Source organism: Salmo salar, chromosome 16 (assembly GCF_965601325.2).
Source record: "Salmo salar chromosome 16, fSalSal1, whole genome shotgun sequence".
Taxonomy (NCBI): Eukaryota; Metazoa; Chordata; class Actinopteri; order Salmoniformes; family Salmonidae; genus Salmo; species Salmo salar.
Window position 1 is genome coordinate 89,718,406 of NC_138306.1, and position 18,345 is coordinate 89,736,750.

Consider the following 18,345-nt stretch of genomic DNA (forward strand, 5'->3'; position numbering starts at 1 on the left):
GATTGGCAATGATGTTTAGACATCCTGTAGCATTCAAACATTGTTCATCTTTTATCAAGGGGCCCAATGTGGGCCCTGAAAACACACCCCACTCATCACACCACCAGCCTGCAATGCTGACACACGGCATGGATGCATATAGTGGTGTAAAGTAATGAAGTAAAAATTATTTAAACTACTTTAGTAGTATCTGTACTTTACTATTTATATTGTTGACAACTTTTATTTCACTACATTCCTAAAGAAAATAATGTACTTTTTACTCCATACATTTTCCCTGAAACCCAAAGGTACTCCTTAAATTTTTATGATTAGCAGGACAGAAAATGGTCCAATTCACACACTTATCAAGATAACATCCCTGGTCCTCCCCTACTGCCTCTGATCTGGCGGACTGACTAAACACAAATGCTTCGTTTGTAAATGATGTCTGAGTGTTGGAGTGAGCCCCTGGCTATCTGTACTATATATTTTTTTTAAGACAATTGTGCCGTCTGGTTTGCTTAATTTAAGGAATTTGAAATTATTCATTCTTTTACTTTTGATACTTAAGTATATTTACAACCAAATACTTTTACTCAAGTAGTATTTTAATGGGTGACTCACTTTTACTTGAGTAATTTTCTATTAAGGTATCATTACTTTTACTTAAGTATGACAGGTAATTTTTCCACCACTGGATGCATGTACTCGTGGTTTCCTCCATACCCTAGTCCTCCCATTAGCGTGAAACAGCAGGAACCAGGGATTCATCAGACCAGGCAATATGTTCCCAGTTATCCAGAGTCCAGTGTTTTCATTCCTTAGCCCACTGCAACCACAGTTTTTTGTTTTTTTGGTGGAAGCTAATGAGGATCTATAATAAATACACCACAACTACATCATTAAGGATCATAGGTTTCACCTGGGTTCACTTGGTCAGTCTATGTCATGGAAAGAACAGGTGTCCTTAATGTTTTGTACACTCAGGGGCCATTTCAATTCCAGTCAATTCACAAAGTATCCCAAATTCCAATTCCACATTTTCCTTGTTCAAAAGCTTTGAAGAGAATTGGATGTCAGAATTCAACCTAACAGTAGACTAGGTCATAATGTATGGAGGTATAAATTATCAAGATCATTTATAGATAGAACCTGTTTACCATGAAAAACAGATTTCCCAATCTTCTTCTCCTCTTCCTCATCTTTAATGTTGACATTCAGCTCCAGTGTTTGACTGCAGTCTTGCAGTTTCACTGATGCCATCTCTGGATCCTGCAGTGCAAACTAGGCTCCACTGTCACAATCAGCACCCAGTGACTGTAGGTTTCTACTCAGTGTGGAAGGAGAGAGGCAGGCTGGGTTTGTCCTCACTGTTAATCTGTCAACTCTGGATTGGATCCCAGTCCGAAATAGAAGTCTGAGCTCAACCTCCTGGTCCTCCCCTGTGCATGCCACACCCCCTCCCATTGTTACTGTGTGTATGAACATATTTTGAACAATGGCTTCCTAAAATGCTGTGGTGCTGACTAACACAATAGGAAAGGTTGTGGTAGAGGTGGGCCTTCACTGGCGAGTTCACAGCTCTTCCACTCTTAACAATGGGGTGTGGAAAGGTAACACAAGCTTCCTTTCTGGTTCCATTCCCCAATAGTAACTGGGTCATTATTGGATTGTGGTGGTAATGCTGTCCCTGGACTTTGGCACCATATAAACACTTTAAAATAAGAAATAATACTTTGTTTGTTTTTTTTAACTGTTATTTAATAAGAAACATATTTAAGTCATTTATACTGCAAATTGGCTTGTCCCCATGGTGATGTAGTGACATATTTTGAGTAGATAGACATGTAAATTATTTTGAATTTCATGAATTAAACAAATCATTGTATTTTCTGTATAGATAACCCAAAAAACAAAGTATGACCGGCACAAATTCATGTAGAATTTGTATTTTTCATAGGCAGATCAATTAAGTTCATTGCAGTTATCCAAATACATTAACCAATGACTAAAGTAATCAATCTAGTTTTCTAAGGCAATTTAATAAAACACTTGTAGTCGTTTCAGAGCCTGCATATCATAAAAAAAAAGTTGTTATGTAGTTCAAAATAATCCACTCAAACTAATGCTGAAAACTGATCAAAACACCATCTCTATCTGACTCTATCTTCATTCCCACAGAGAACTGCAGAGGGACAACTTGGTGTCAGAGCAAAACGTATTATATGTAACAAAAAGCCATACCACTCACTTTAGTATGATACAGTATGCTTTGTTATATTACATTGGCCTACAAATGTAAAATGAGTCGTACAATGTAATAAGATTTGTATGACATATAGTATGTTACGAATTACAATTCATACAATAGGTTACGAATATGCAATACGTATATTTTACTTATTCCAATTTGTTGTTGCTAACGTTAATGAACATGCTAAGTAGTTGCATGCTAACCTAACATGCTTAGTACACTATATAAACAGAAAGGTATATAGACACCCCCTTAAATTAGTAGAGTCGGCTATTTCAGCCACACCCGTTACTGACAGGTGAATAAAATCGAGCACACAGCCATGCAATCTCCATAGACAAACATTGGCAGTAGAATGGCCTGAAGAGCTCAGCGACTTTCAAAGTGGCATCGTCATGGGATGCTACCTTTCCAACAAGTCAGTTCGTCAAATATCTGCCCTGCTAGACCTGCCCCGGTCAACTATAAGTGCTGCTATATTGAAGTGGAAACGTCTAGGAGCGAAGTGGTAGATCACACAAGCTTACAGAACGGGACCGCCAAGTGCTGAAGCGTGTAAGAATTGTCTGTCCTCGGTTGCAACACTCACTACCGAGTTACAAACTGCCTCTGGAAGCAACGTCAACACGAGAACTGTTTGTCAGGAGCTTCACAAAAAATGTGTTTCTATGGTCGAGCAGCCGCAAACAAGCCTAAGATAACCATGCGCAATGCCAAGCGTCAGCTGGAGTGGTGTAAAGCTCACCGCCATTGGACTCTGAAGCAGTGGAAACACGTTCTCTGGAGTTATGAATCACGCCTTATCATCTGGAAGTCTGATGGACAAATCTGGGTTTGGCGGATGCCTGAAGAATGCTACCTGTCCCAATGCATAGTGCTAACTGTAAAGTTTGGTGGAGGAGGAATAATGGTCTGAGGCTGTTTTTCATGGTTCAGGCTAGGCCCCTTAGTTCCAGTGAAGGGAAATCATAACGCTACAGCATACAATGACATTCTAGACGATTCTGTGCTGCCAACTTTGTGGCAACAGTTTGATGAAGACCCTTTCCTGTTTCAGCATGACAATGCTCCTTTACACAAAGCGAGGTCCATACAGAAATGGTTTATCGAGATCGGTGTGGAAGAACTTGACTGGCCTGCACAGAGCCCTGACCTGAACCCCATTTAACAACTTTGGGATGAATTGGAATGCCAACTTCGAGCCAGGCCTAATCACCCAACATCCATTGTGACTGAATGAAAGAAAGTCCCCACAGCAATGTTCCAACATCTAGTGGAAAGCCTTCCCAGAAGAGTGGAGGCTGTTATTTCAGCAAAGGGGGACCAAGTCCATATTAATGTCCATGATTTTAGAATGAGATGTTCAACGAGCAGGAGTCCACAAACTTTTGGTCATGCAATGTTGTTGCAAAGTTGCTTATTAGCTCAAATGCTAAAGTACATGTTGATGCGCTTCTATGTTTTGTAGTAAAAAAGATGGAGAAAGATCATTTCCAATGACATTCTATAATGCTCCCTTTCCTCTGCACAGATAACACATTGAGAAAAAAATATGATTACAATAGTGTTAATGTTATCAAATTCAATGTTACCACTTCCTTTACAAGATGAGAATGAGGTGATGTAGTGACTAATCTTGGCTGGTCTGAGACAACTGATGAGGCTTCTCACCTTTATGTATACATTGATGTGTTTTTAATAAGGTGGCCAATCGGGAGAAACTCTTCCCACAGTCAGAGCAGGAGTAAGGCTTCTCTGCTTTATGTATACGTTGGTGTATTTTTAAGTTGCCCTGTTGGGAGAAACTCTTCCCACAGTCAGAGCAGAAGCAAGGCTTCTCTCCTGTGTGTCCTATTTGATGAACTTTTTGCTCAGTTGACGTTGTGTAGCACTTCCCACAGTCACAGCAGGATTAAGGCTTCTCTCATGTGTCGTCGTCGATTCACTTTTTTGTCAGTTGATGTTGTGTAGCACTTCCCACAGTTAGAGCAGGAGTAAGGCTTCTCTCCTTTATGTATACATTGGTGTATTTTTAAGTTGCCCTGTTGGGAGAAACTCTTCCAACAGTCAGAGCATTAGTAAGGCTTCACTCCTGTATGTATACGTTCATGTCTTTTTAAGTTGCCCAGTCGGGAGAAACTCTTTCCACAGTCAGAGCAGGAGTAAGGCTTCTCTCCTGTGTGTGTTCTCTGATGAATTTTTAGGTTAGTTGATGATGTGAAGCATTTTACACAATTAGAGCAGGCATAAGGCTTCTCTCCTGTGTGTGTTCTCTGATGACTTTCAAGACCAGAGTATGTTGTGAAGCATTTTACACAATCAGAGCAGGAGTAAGGCTTCTCTCCTGTGTGTGTTCTCTGATGAACTTTTAGGTCATTTGATGTTGTGAAGCATTTTAAACAGTCAGAGCAGAAGTAAGGCTTCTCTCCTGTATGTATACGTTCATGTGTTTTTAGGTGGCCCAGTCGAGAGAAACTCTTTCCACAGTCAGAGCAGGAGTAAGGCTTCACTCCTGTATGCATACGTTCATGTGCTTTTAAGTTGCTCAGTAGAGAGAAACTCTTCCCACAGTCAGAGCAGGAGTAAGGCTTCTCTCCTGTATGGATACGTTCATGTGTTTTTAGGTGGCCCAGTCGAGAGAAACTCTTTCCACAGTCAGAGCAGGAGTAAGGCTTCTCTCCTGTATGTATACCTTTGTGTGTTTTTAGGTGGCCCAGTCGAGAGAAACTTGCCCCACAGTCAGAGCAGGAGTAAGGCTTCTCTCCTGTATGTATATGTTCATGTCTTTTTAAGGTGCCCAGTCGAGAGAAACTTTTTCCACAGTCAGAGCAGAAGTAAGGCTTCAATCCTGTATGTATCTGTTCATGCACTCTCTGATGAACTATCAGAACCTTTAATGTTGTGAAGTCCTTCCCACAGTCAGTACAGGAATACAGATTCTCTCCTGTGTGTATTTTTAGGTGTATTTTTAGCTTTGATAGAATTGGGAAAATCTCCTCACAATGTGGGCAGTGGTGAGACCTCTTAGTTCTGTGATCTTCCTGCTGTTGCTCTCTGGATGTAGAGAATGTCTCAACATGGTCTCCTGTGTGAACAACATCAGAAGAACAAGTCAGTTGGTGTGATATACAGTACCAGTCCAAAGTTTGGACACACCTACTCATTCCAGGGTTTTTCTTTATTTTGACTATTTTCTACATTGTAGAATAACAGTGAAGACATCAAAACTATGGAATCATGTAGTAACCAAAAAAGTGTTATATTTTAGATTCTTCAAAGTAGCCACCCTTTGCCTTGATGACAGCTTTGCACTCTTGGCATTCTCTCAAAAAGCTTCACCTGGAATGCTTTACCAACCGTTTGAAGGACTTCCCACATATGGTGAGCACATGTTGGCTGCTTTTCCTTCACTTTGCGGTCCAACTTATCCCAAGCCATCTCAATTGGGTTGAGGTCCAGGGATTGTGGAGGCCAGGTCATCTGATGCAGCCCTCCATCACTCGCATTCTTGGTCAAATAGCCCTTACACATCCTGGAGGGGTGTTTTGGGTCATTGTCCTGTTGAAAAACAAATGATAGTCCCACTAAGCACATACCAGATGGGATGGTATATCGCTGCAGAATGCTGTGGTAGCCAGGCTGGTTAAGTGTGCCTTGAATTCTAAATAAATCAGACACTGTCACCAGCAAAGCACCCCCACACCACCTCCTCCATGCTTCACAGTGGGAACCACACATGCAGAAATGATCCGTTCACCTACGTCTCACAAAGACACAGCGGTTGGAACCAAAAATCTCAAATTTGGACTCATCAGACCAAATGACACATTTCCACTGGTCTCATGTCCATTGCTCATGTTTCTTGGCCCAAGCAAGTCTCTTCTTATTGGTGTCCTTTAGTATTGGTTTCTCTGCATCAATTCGACCATGAAGGCCTGATTCATGCAGTCTCCTCTGAACAGTTGATGTTGAGATGTGTCTGTTACTTGAACTCTGTGAAGCATTTGTTTGGGCTGCAAATTCTGAGGCTGGTAAATCTAATTAACTTATCCTCTGCCACAGAGGTATCTCTGGGTCTTCCTTTCCTGTGGCAGTCCTCGTGAGAGCCCAGTTTCATCATAGTGCTTGATGGTTTTTGAGACTGCACTTGAATGCACTATCAAAGTTCTAGAAATGTTCCGCATTAACTGACCTTCATGTCTTAAAGTAATGATGGACTGTCATTTCTATACCACCCCAACCGTGTCACAACACAACTGATTGGCTCAAATGTATTAAAAAGGCAATTCCACAAATTAACTTTAAACAAGGCACACCTGTTAATTGAAATGCATTCCAGGTGACTTCCTCATGAAGATGGTTGAGAGCATGCCAAGAGTGTGCAAAGCTGTTATCAAGGCAAAGGGTGGCTACTTTGAAGAATCTCAAATATAAAATATATTTTTATTTGTTTAACACTTTTTTGGTTACTACATGATTCCATATGTGTTATTTAAAAGTTTGTTTTCACTATTATTCTACAATGTAGAAAAAAGTACAAATTAAGAAAAACCCTGGAATGAGTAGGTGTGTCCAAACTTTTGACTGGTACTGTCCATGTCAATCAAATGTATTTTATAAACCCTTTTTACATCAGCAGTTGCCACAAAGTGCTTTACAGAAACCCAGCCTAAAACCCCAAAGATCAAGTAATGCAGATGTAAAAGCACAGTGGCCAGGAAAAACTCCATAGAAGGCAGGAACCTTGGAAGAAACAGAGAGTAACCAGGCCCAAAGGGGTGGCCAGTCCTCTTCTGGCTGTACCGGGTGACATATTTATTCATATCAGTAGTCTGTACAACACAAAAGGGAATAAAACTATTCTAAAAGTGGATAAGAGTTGAAAGCTAAAAAGGGGCAAAAGTCATGAAAATAAGCCACATCATCCTCCACTCACTATCACAAGGGTTAGTAACTACACAGACTAATTTCATATCATCCTCCACTCACTATCACAAGGGTTAGTAACTACACAGACTCATTTCATATCATCCTCCTCTCACTATCACAAGGGTTAGAAACTACACAGACTCATTTCATAGAACTTTAAAACACTGGCAGTTTATCTACTTCACATCTTCAGTCTACTTTTGCATGGTTTGACACCAGTATTGTCAGCATTTGTTTTATTCACTGGGCGATCTGGAGTGTTCAGATAGCCCAGTGAATAAAACAAATGCTGACAAAACTGGTGTCAAACCATGCAAGTCTCAGTAGCATGAAATAACATCTACCTTCTCATTGAAACAGTTCATCATGAAACAGTTCTACAGCAACTTTTCCTGCACAGTGGGAAGTTGGAACGAACAACAAACTTAAGTTAGATAGAACCTGCTCTTACCATGAGAAACAGATGTCCCAATCTCCTCCTCTTCTTCATCTTTAATGTTGACATTCAGCTCCAGTGTTTGACTGCAGTCTTCCAGCTTCACTGATGCCATCTCTGGATCCTGCAGTGCAAACTGGGCTCCACTGTCACAATCAGGACCCAGTGACTGTAGGTTTGGACTCAGTGTGGAAGGAGAGAGGCAGGCTGGGTCTGTCCTCACTATTAATGTTACCGGCCACAGACTTAATTCTAGTTGTCCTGTAGTAACAATGAGAAACAATAAAGAGAAACAGACATAAAAAGTTAGTCTTGACAGTTCTGGCACTTTCTTTATTCTCCAAAAATATATGATATTTCTTCTTGTTCAATTATTTAATTCAGTGCTGGACTTGGACTGAAATAGGTACCGGTACTGTTTATATTTAGGTGCAGGAGCTCCACAATATTGTTGAACTAATATTCTATAAGAGGAACATGAGCTCAAACAGTAGAAATTTGAGGTGACGGTTCTCAGCTCCGGTGAGCTCCTGTCCAAGTCAAGCACTGATCTCATTTCAATAGATCTGGTAGGTAAGCATTGACAACAAAACATTAATTAATTCATATTAGACAAAGTACACACTTTAAAATTAGTCTACACAACATAAATTAAGCTACACAATGTAAGTGCACTTAAACTATAGTAGATTTCCCAAATTCACATTGTTTTAGGCAGCACTATGTACTATTTTCCTTAGTAACCTTGTCTTCGCTGTATTATTTCAATCAAAACCAATAGTATTTCTGTTCACACCATAGTAACATTTATAGATAAATATAGAAACAACTGAATGTGTCTGAATATTAGTACACATGTAGAAAACTGATAATCATTACATTTAGCTTCAAAACTGTAGTGCGACCGTGAAATTGTCTCTCTGCACCAGCACTGAAGTCCATTGGCGCAGACAGAGTGGACGGCGCCATTTTACCAGCTTGTGTATTTTACACAAAACCAATAACATGCTAAACATACTCAGAAATCTCAAATAAATGTATTCTTTATTAAGATTACCTTGAGGAAATGATGTACATCCATTCAGACAAACCCAAAGCTTCCAGCTATGTGACTTGTAAAATAGTTGATCACAATCACCTGGTTTGACTCAAAAATGAAACATCAAACCTTTATCAAACGTGATAATACCTTAACGGATGCTACCTAGCATGGTATGACATGTTCTTTTGATATTAGAAAGTTTAAACGTGCTATTACATACCTGTAGTAATAAACAGAAACGGATACAAAGGTTATCTTCTTCACATAACAGTTCTGGCGTTTCTTTATTCTGAAGAATGATGCCTGCCTGCCTGGAACTTCCTGTTCCCCCACTACCACAGTGAAGCCACAGATTGAACAATGAGACAGATATTTCACCGGATGTATAAATGTGAAGCATGCGCTTAGCGTTTCCACTCACTAACAAATATGGTAGTGAGAGGAAGGCCACTGGCCGGGAGTGGACATAGGAGATTTGCTGTACAGTCCTGATCCTTGACACCTCAACCTCTTTCACCCTAACATGGCACTCTGGGAATTCAGGAATATGACCCCCACAACAGTTGCAGCATTTTACATTCACTCTAAACATATTCCTTCAGTCTGCAAACACTTGACATATGGCCAAACCTTTTACATTTATTCCGTTGCATCGGGTTTTACACCAACTCTCTTATGGGGTATCTTATATATCCCAGCTTTACATAGGGTGGTAGATACTCTTCATCAAACATCAATAATAGAGATCAACTTTGCTCCTTTTTCAGATTCTCCATACGGGTCAAATATTTTTATTTTTTTATTTAACCTTTATTAAACTAGGAAAGTCAGTTAAGAACAAATTCTTATTTACAATGACGGCCTACCAGGGATCAGTGGGTTAACTGCCTTGTTCAGGGGCAGAATGACACATTTTTACCTTGTCAGCTCGGGGATTCGATGGGGTCGTATGGGTTTCAAGTTAGGGATTTGTTACTACGCCAACAAATGACAATATCCATCCGGACCTTTGCCACCTAGGAACTTTATGTGACTGAACCTTCTCAAATAGTACTGGAGTATCCCTGCAATAGACTTACTGCAACTTCATAGCAACTTTTCATGCACAGTGGGAAGTTGAAACGAATAACACAAACCTAGATAGAACCTGCTCTTACCATGAGAAACAGATTTCCCAATCTTCTCCTCCTCTTCTTCATCTTTAATGTTGACATTCAGCTCCAGTGTTTGACTGCAGTCTTCCAGCTTCACTGATGCCGTCTCTGGATCCTGCAGTGCAAACTGGGCTCCACTGTCACAATCAGGACCCCGTGACTGTAGGTTTGGACTCAGTGTGGAAGGAGAGAGGCAGGTTGGGTTTGCCCTCACTGTTGATGTTACCGGCCTCATACCTGAGTCGACCTGTAGTAATAAAGAGAAACGGACACAAAAGTTAGTCTTGACAGTTCCGGTACTTTCTTTATTCTCTAAAAATATATTATATTGCTTCTTGTTCAATTATCTAATTCACCACATGACTTGGACTGAAATAGGTACCGGTACTGTTTATATTTAGGTGCAGGAGCCCCACAATACTGTTGAACTAATATTCTATAAGAGGAACATGAGCTCAAACAGTAGACATTTGAGGTGAGGGTACTCAGCTCCGGTGAGCTCCTGTCCAAGTCAAGCACTGTTCTCATTTCAATGGATCAGGTAGCTAAGCATTGGCAAGAAAATATTAATTAATTCACATTAGACACAAAGTACATGCTTTAAATGAAGCCACACAACTTAAGTGAACTTAATCTATAGTAGATTTCCTGAATTTACATAAATGCATAAATGACAAAAAAACATTGAGTATGTTTTAGGCATCACTAAGTACTTTTTTCCTGAATAATAGTGTCTTCATCGTATTTTAGCCACATTACTTTTGTCGAATGCACCCGAGTCAATGGAAACCTGCCTAATGATGTCTGAGTGATTGGTTCAGATTTGGTCGAGGTTTAATGTTTGGGCCAAGTAAAAAAAAGGCATTAAAAAGAAGTCAGCGTCGGTCCGTCCGTCCTTACTAGGGTGTATCCTACAGTGCCGGTCTGCAATGGAATTTTATGAATGTCCATCCATGTGGTAGGCCTAGCGTTTGTAAAACAGGCAGTTGCATTGGCTTTATTAGTCCTGGTTCCTGTGACTAATCATTTTGTCTATTTAAGCGCTGAATAGACCCATCAGCTACCCAACTTTATCAGGAGTTATCCTGAGCCTATTGGCAATGAGAATCAATGCGGAAATGCAAAAATATTTTTTGCTATGATCAACTCATCAAAAATGTACAGAGAAACTTTAAACCACTGATTATCATGACAATTTAGCTGACGGGGTTCAACTCCCGGACAACAGTGGTTTCAGAGTCCTGCAATAGAGCGGAGATGCTAATATTTGTGTAAACTCGACATAGTTGTGTTCTGTGGGTGTCACTGAGTAGGCTGAACAATCCATAGGTAAGGCTGTAGAGTGCAATATAAATGTCCAACACAAACAAAAGATCCTCCATATTCAACTGGCGGACTGCAACTGAACGGGATCCATACGGACCTCGGGTGCCCCAAAAATATACACATCATTTTTGGGTTGGGCTTCGACCCCTGGTATCATATAAACACACAGAAATGGAACCGTGTCGAATTGCAGGAAATTTGCTTCGAAACAGCCAAAAAACCCATCTCGGCCGCATCACAAAATGCGTAGAGTTGTGGGATATTACCTTTAAAACGGCAAAATATTTTCTCCACCAACAAGGGGGTTGTGAACAGTTTGGGGTCGTATGGGTTTCAAGTTAGGGATTTGTTACTATGCCAACAAATGACAATATCCATCTGGACCTTTGCCACCTAGGAAATGTGTGTGACTGGACCTTCTCAAATAGTACTGGAGTATCCCTGCAATAGACTGACTGGGAAGGTGATTTTTCAGTCAAAGTCCTGCAGTAAGAGCTAAGATATTAATAGGTGTTAACTCTTGGTAATTGTATTAGGTGGGTGTCACTGTTATATGGGTGCACAATCCAACCCGTTTCATAAGTTCATATAAAAATGTCCCCAATGCAATAATGTGGTCTATAACATCCACAGTGGGATTTCAACCGTTTGTTCTGTTTATTTTCAAATTAATGAATTATTGTAATTTATTTTAAGTTAAGTAACACTGCAACCATGTTTAGCGTTATTTAGTCCAAATATTACATGATTCCATTAATTTGTATCAGTTTGCATTGCTTTCAATACAAATTCTACTATTGTGGCTAATCGTTATTGTGGCTAGTTTCACATAGGTAGGGACAAGCGAATACCAGGGCTGCTTCCAGGAGGAGGATGGAGACGTTGGACACATTCAGATAGAAATGTATTATGTAGAACAAACATGCCTCCGATTCCAATGAATAATGTCAGTTCTATTCACAGCATTTCTATCTGCAACTTTCCACGACGTTTTTGTACAGAACATCCCCAGGCGAAAACCAGAGTGTGAACCTGGAAAGTCTCACAATTGAAAACGTGTGGTGGACACCGCTCCGTGTGCTTGTAACATATTTTTTATCACGTTCTTCGCTCACTCGGGTGGACAAGAAAATAAGACAAAACCTTTCCCAAACATGATTTTATTTTACCGTTATCTAACTAGGCAAGTCAGTTAAGAACACATTATTTACAATGACGGCCTGGCCTACGGGGGAACAGTGGGTTAACTGCCTTGTTCAGGTGCAGAACGACATGTTTTTACCTGGTCAGCTCGGGGATTCAATCCAGCAACCTTTCGGTTACTGGCCCAACGCTGTAACCACTAGGTTACCTGCCGCGCCAATATCTTGACGGATTTGTTATCTAACATGTTATGACGTTCTTTCGATATTAGGCAGTTTAAACGTGCTATTACATACCTGTAGAAATAAAGAGAAACGGAAAGCACAGTTCGGGTGTTTTCTTTATTATGAAGAATGGTGCGCGCCAAACCGGAACTTCCTGTCCCCCACTACCACAGTGCAACAGCGCCATCTATTGGACTGATGGACTAACTACTGCTAAAGCATGTAGAATATAAAAGTGAGATTGATTAGCTACACAAATAAAACTTGGTTTAAAAAACTAAAGAGCTGTCTGTTTTCGTGTCTAAGTTTTTCAACCCATTACATATGCATTGTAGATGATCTCTGTGGAAGGCCAAGAAGATCATCAAGAATCTCAGCCACCAGAGACACGGCCTGTTCACCCTGCTACCATCTATCAGGTGGAGACAGTACAGGTGCATCAAAGCTGGGACAGAGAGAATGAAACCACTTCTATCTCCAGGCCACAAGACTGTTAAACAGTGTCGTGTCTTTGGCTATGCCGGATTAAGTGATATGACATGCTAACCTATAAAATTCTCTCTGTAATTAATATTACCTGATTAAGCTAATCATGTAAATGTAATTAACTAGAAAGTCGGGGCACCACGGAAGAACGTTTATAGAGCCGTTATCTTCCGAATAAACTCTTAAAATACTTAGTAATATTTTACATCGATAGCAGTCAATATTAACCCTTATCTTATTTTCAGTCTCATAATGAAAGTTGTAAATTCTTGGCTATCTTCACGAACCCTGGCTAACAAGTTGAATCAGCAATACGAAATTGGGTTTAATTATTTATTTACTAAATACCTAAACTAATCACACAGAATTACATATACACAGAATACAAATGATGTCATACAGAAAACGTCCTGGTGGACGGAACCTGTATGAAAGCTGGTTACACAAAGGACAGGGGGTTGGGCTTGAATGAAAGAGCGGGAAGATTTAGGAACGAAGTAACAGCAGCTATGCTATCGTAAATACATTATCTTATGCATTCTAAATTACCGCCCATTTGGAAAAGGAAAATGCAATAAATATTTACTCTGAGCTGCGCTTCGGTAGATTGGTCGTAGATGCTGGCCGGGTTGGCCAACAGATCTCCCTGTACTTGGAAGAATGTCTCTGGTGGTGAATTGGATACGTGGTGGTATCTTCGTCCGTCTGTTAGACTGGATCCGTCGTCCGTCCTTTCCTAGCCCACGTCTACAGCGGCCGCTGCTAACTCAACGGCTAGGAAGTAGCACTTCTGTAGTGAATAAGCTCAAAGTTCATACCAGTTCATACCATAGCTCATGCCGAGGTTGGCTTAGTTCTGTCCTTGACATGTGTTGTCCTTCTAACGTAGAGGCTGCAGACCTCACGTGCTGGAACAACCTGGTTATCTTTTCGTCAAAGGCTTATATAGTGGAGAGGGGGGAAGGATGTGTTTCATCGTTTATAACCCCTCCTCTTCACAGGGTTGGGCCACTGATCGAGCAGGGCACTTTCCTTATGAAAACCCAAATCTCTCATTTGGAAGCTAAAATTACATTTCATCTCCTAACAATTTCAATATCAAACATTTCAATTGCATAACAATTCCATGTTACTCTGATAACTAGAGGGTGTATACTTTCTCAGGTACAGTTTATGTCATCCTGTCATCAATCATAATGTCTCAGATACCAACGAACTGACATCCATACTCATTACGTTCCAAAGCATATTTCCAACTGGTTTTATTACCAAAATATGGTTCCTTTCCCCATTTGTTTGATGTTCCCAGACTCTCTATATTTAACACAGGCTATTCAAGTCCTTCAGTAGGGTCAGAGAGGGGAAGGGAGAAAGGTATTTATGGGGGAAGGGGGGGGGTCATAAACCTTACCCACAGGCCAACGTCATGACAACAGTCATCGCTGATTTGATTTAGAGAATATTGGTGACTAGCAAATAGGCTTGTCCCAATGTGTAGAGGTGTCATGACATGTATTGAGTAGATCAATAAACATGTATTATTTTTAATTCCATGAATTAAACAAAAGCATTATATTTACTGTAAAGATAACCCCCCAAAACTACAATGATTCAGTAGATCAATAAAGTTACAGTACTCTAGCAGGTCTCACAGCTGATTATGCTGAAAAAACATGTTAGAGAATAGGTCAGATTTAGCTTTGTGATGCTCAAATCAAATCACATTTTATTGGTCACATACACATGGTCAGCAGATGTTAGCGAAATGCTTGTGCTTCAAGTTCCGACAGTGCAGTAATACCTAACAAGTAATCTACCAATTCCCTAACAACTACCTATATCACACAAATCTAAAGGGGTGAATGAGAATATGTACAAATAAGTAAATGGATGACCGATGGCCGAGCGGCATAGGCATGTTGCAATAGATGGTATAAAATACGGTATATACAGGTGACATGAGTAATGTAAGATATGTAAACATGATTAAAGTGCCATTATTTAAAGTGGCATTGTTTAAAGTGACTAGTGATTCATTTATTAAAGTGTCTAGTGACTGGGGCTCAATGTAGGCAGCAGCCTCTCTGAGTTAGTGATTGCGGTTTAGCAGTCTGATGACCTTGAGATAGAAGCTGTTTTTCAATCTCTCGGTCCCCGCTTTGATGCACATGTACTGACCTCACCTTCTGGATGATAGCGGTGTGAACAGGCAGTTGCTCGGGTGGTTGTTGTCCTTGATGATCTTTTTGGCCTTCCTGTGACATTGGGTGCTGTAGCTGTCAAGGAGGGCAGGTAGTTTGCCCACTGGTGATGCGTTGTGCAGACCTCACCACCCTCTGGAGAGTCTTGCGGTTGATGGCGGTGCAGTTGCCGTACTAGGCTATGATACAGCCCGACAGGATGCTCAATTGTGCATCTGTAAAAGTTTGCCAGGGTTTTGGGTGACAAGCCAAATTTCTTCAGCCTCCTGAGGTTGAAGAGGCGCTATTGCGCCTTCTTCGCCACACTGTCTGTGTGGGTGGACCTTTTCAGTTTGTCTGTGATGTGTAGGCCCAGGAACTTAAAACATTTTACATTTATTAATTTAGCAGACGCTCTTATCCAGAGCGATTTACAGTAGTGAATGCATACATTTCATACATTTTTTTCTTCGTACTGGTCCCCCGTGGGAATCAAACCCACAACCCTGGCGTTGTAAACACCATGCTCTACCAACTGAGCCACACGGGACTTTCATTTCAACTTCCTGTTTTGTTCAGCTTCAGAAAAACAGTAAATATGTCACTTGAAACATATTTTTTTGTAATTCATTACACAAAAGTGAAGAGTTTGATCAGCACAAATTCATATACAAACTTTCTTTTTCATTGGCAGATCAATTTAGTTGGCTTGAATGTTGTTTTCCAAACATATTATCAATGACTAACATAACAAATCTAGTTTTGAAAATACAATTTAATAAACACATGTAGTCAGTCATTTCACAGCTTGTTTATAATTAAAGAAATAGTAATTTAGTAGTAAAAAATTATCCCAAACTAGTGGTGAAAACTGATCATCACATCATCTCTATCTGATACATGTTGTGTCTACTAACTCATTCCCACAGAGAACTGATCATCACACCATCTCTATCTGATACATGTTGTGTCTACTAGCTCATTCCCACAGAGAACTGATCATCACATCATCTCTATCTGATACATGTTGTATCTACTAACTCATTCCCACAGAAAACTGATCATCACATCATCTCTATCTGATACATGTTGTGTCTACTAACTCATTCCCACAGAGAACTGATCATCACACCATCTCTATCTCATACATGTTGTGTCTACTAACTCATTCCCACAGAGAACTGATCATCACATCATCTCTATCTGATACATGTGTCTACTAACTCATTCCCACAGAAAACTGATCATCACACCATCTCTATCTGATACATGTTGTGTCTACTAACTCATTCCCACAGAACACTGATCATCACACCATCTCTATCTGATACATGTTGTGTCTACTAACTCATTCCCACAGAAAACTGATCATCACATCATCTCTATCTGATACATGTTGTGTCTACTAACTCATTCCCACAGAAAACTGATCATCACACCATCTCTATCTGATACATGTTGTATCTACTAACTCATTCCCACAGAAAGTGCAGAGGGAAGCAGTACCACCCAGTCAACTGTCAGACTCCATTGTTTTAAGTGATGGGCACCAATATGGAAAATATATATATCAATAACAGTAGGATTTTTTCAAACTGATATGGATACCAAACTCAGGAGGTTGGTGGCACCTTAATTGGGGAGGCCAGGCTGGTGATAATGGTTGGAATGGTATCAAATACAAACACAAGGTTTCCATGGTTTCCAGGTGTTTGATGCCGTTCCATTCGTTACATTTACATTACATTACATTTAAGTCATTTAGCAGACGCTCTTATCCAGAGCGACTTACAAATTGGTGCATTCACCTTATGATATCCAGTGGAACAACCACTTTACAATAGTGCATCTAAATCTTTTAAGGGCGGGGGGGGGGGGGGGGGGGGGTTAGAAGGATTACTTTATCCTATCCTAGGTATTCCTTAAAGAGGTGGGGTTTCAGGTGTCTCCAGAAGGTGGTGATTGACTCCGCTGTCCTGGCGTCGTGAGGGAGCTTGTTCCACCATTGGGGTGCCAGAGCAGCGAACAGTTTTGACTGGGCTGAGCGGGAACTGTGCTTCCTCAGAGGTAGGGGGGCCAGCAGGCCAGTGGTGGATGAACGCAGTGCCCTTGTTTGGGTGTAGGGCCTGATCAGAGCCTGAAGGTATGGAGGTGCCGTTCCCTTCACAGCTCCGTAGGCAATCACCATGGTCTTGTAGCGGATGCGAGCTTCAACTGGAAGCCAGTGGAGAGAGCGGAGGAGCGGGGTGACGTGAGAGAACTTGGGAAGGTTGAACACCAGACGGGCTGCGGCGTTCTGGATGAGTTGTAGGGGTTTAATGGCACAGGCAGGGAGCCCAGCCAACAGCGAGTTGCAGTAATCCAGACGGGAGATGACAAGTGCCTGGATTAGGACCTGCGCCGCTTCCTGTGTGAGGCAGGGTCGTACTCTGCGAATGTTGTAGAGCATGAACCTACAAGATCGGGTCACCGCCTTGATGTTAGTGGAGAACGACAGGGTGTTGTCCAGGATCACGCCAAGGTTCTTAGCACTCTGGGAGGAGGACACAAGGGAGTTGTCAACCGTGATGGCGAGATCATGGAACGGGCAGTCCTTCCCCGGGAGGAAGAGCAGCTCCGTCTTGCCGAGGTTCAGCTTGAGGTGGTGATCCGTCATCCACACTGATATGTCTGACAGACATGCAGAGATGCGATCCGCCGCCTGGTTATCAGAAGGGGGAAAGGAGAAGATTAATTGTGTGTCGTCTGCATAGCAATGATAGGAGAGACCATGTGAGGATATGACAGAGCCAAGTGACTTGGTGTATAGCGAGAATAGGAGAGGGCCTAGAACAGAGCCCTGGGGGACACCAGTGGTGAGAGCGCATGGTGCGGAGACAGATTCTCGCCACGCCACCTGGTAGGAGCGACCTGTCAGGTAGGACGCAATCCAAGCGTGGGCCGCTACGGAGATGCCCAACTCGGAGAGGGTGGAGAGGAGGATCTGATGGTTCACAGTATCAAAGGCAGCAGATAGGTCTAGAAGGATGAGAGCAGAGGAGAGAGAGTTAGCTTTAGCAGTGCGGAGAGCCTCCGTGACACAGAGAAGAGCAGTCTCAGTTGAATGCCCAGTCTTGAAACCTGACTGATTAGGATCAAGAAGGTCATTTTGAGAGACATAGCAGGAGAGCTGGCCAAGGACGGCACGTT

At 41.4% G+C, this 18,345-nt stretch overlaps 1 protein-coding gene and 1 non-coding gene across 2 annotated transcripts; both read right to left on the bottom strand.

Annotated features, from left to right (window-relative positions):
- Positions 1–1,915: 1,915 nt before the first annotated feature.
- On the bottom strand, positions 1,916–12,652 carry LOC145861027 (uncharacterized). Its single transcript, XM_082962361.1, has 4 exons — positions 12,563–12,652; positions 9,801–10,044; positions 7,617–7,862; positions 1,916–5,321 (listed from the first exon to the last, which is right to left on the bottom strand). Exons 2-4 carry the CDS (start codon positions 10,030–10,032, stop codon positions 4,312–4,314), a joined length of 1,488 nt encoding a protein of 495 aa, XP_082818487.1. The 5' UTR covers positions 10,033–10,044; positions 12,563–12,652; the 3' UTR covers positions 1,916–4,311.
- Positions 12,653–15,633: 2,981 nt separating this feature from the next.
- On the bottom strand, positions 15,634–15,707 carry trnav-uac (transfer RNA valine (anticodon UAC)). The gene has a single exon. It is a non-coding gene; the product is annotated as a tRNA-Val (tRNA).
- Between the last annotated feature and the right edge of the window lie 2,638 nt (positions 15,708–18,345).

Excerpts from the sequence above, each read along its gene's own strand:
- LOC145861027 (XM_082962361.1), bottom strand. The coding sequence starts at position 10,032 with ATGAGGCCGGTAACATCAACAGTGAGGGCAAACCCAACCTGCCTCTCT. Across the intron at positions 7,863-9,800 it reads TGGGAAATCTGTTTCTCATG|GACAACTAGAATTAAGTCTG; the intron begins GTAAGAGCAGGT and ends TTGTTACTACAG. Across the intron at positions 5,322-7,616 it reads TGGGACATCTGTTTCTCATG|GAGACCATGTTGAGACATTC; the intron begins GTAAGAGCAGGT and ends TTGTTCACACAG.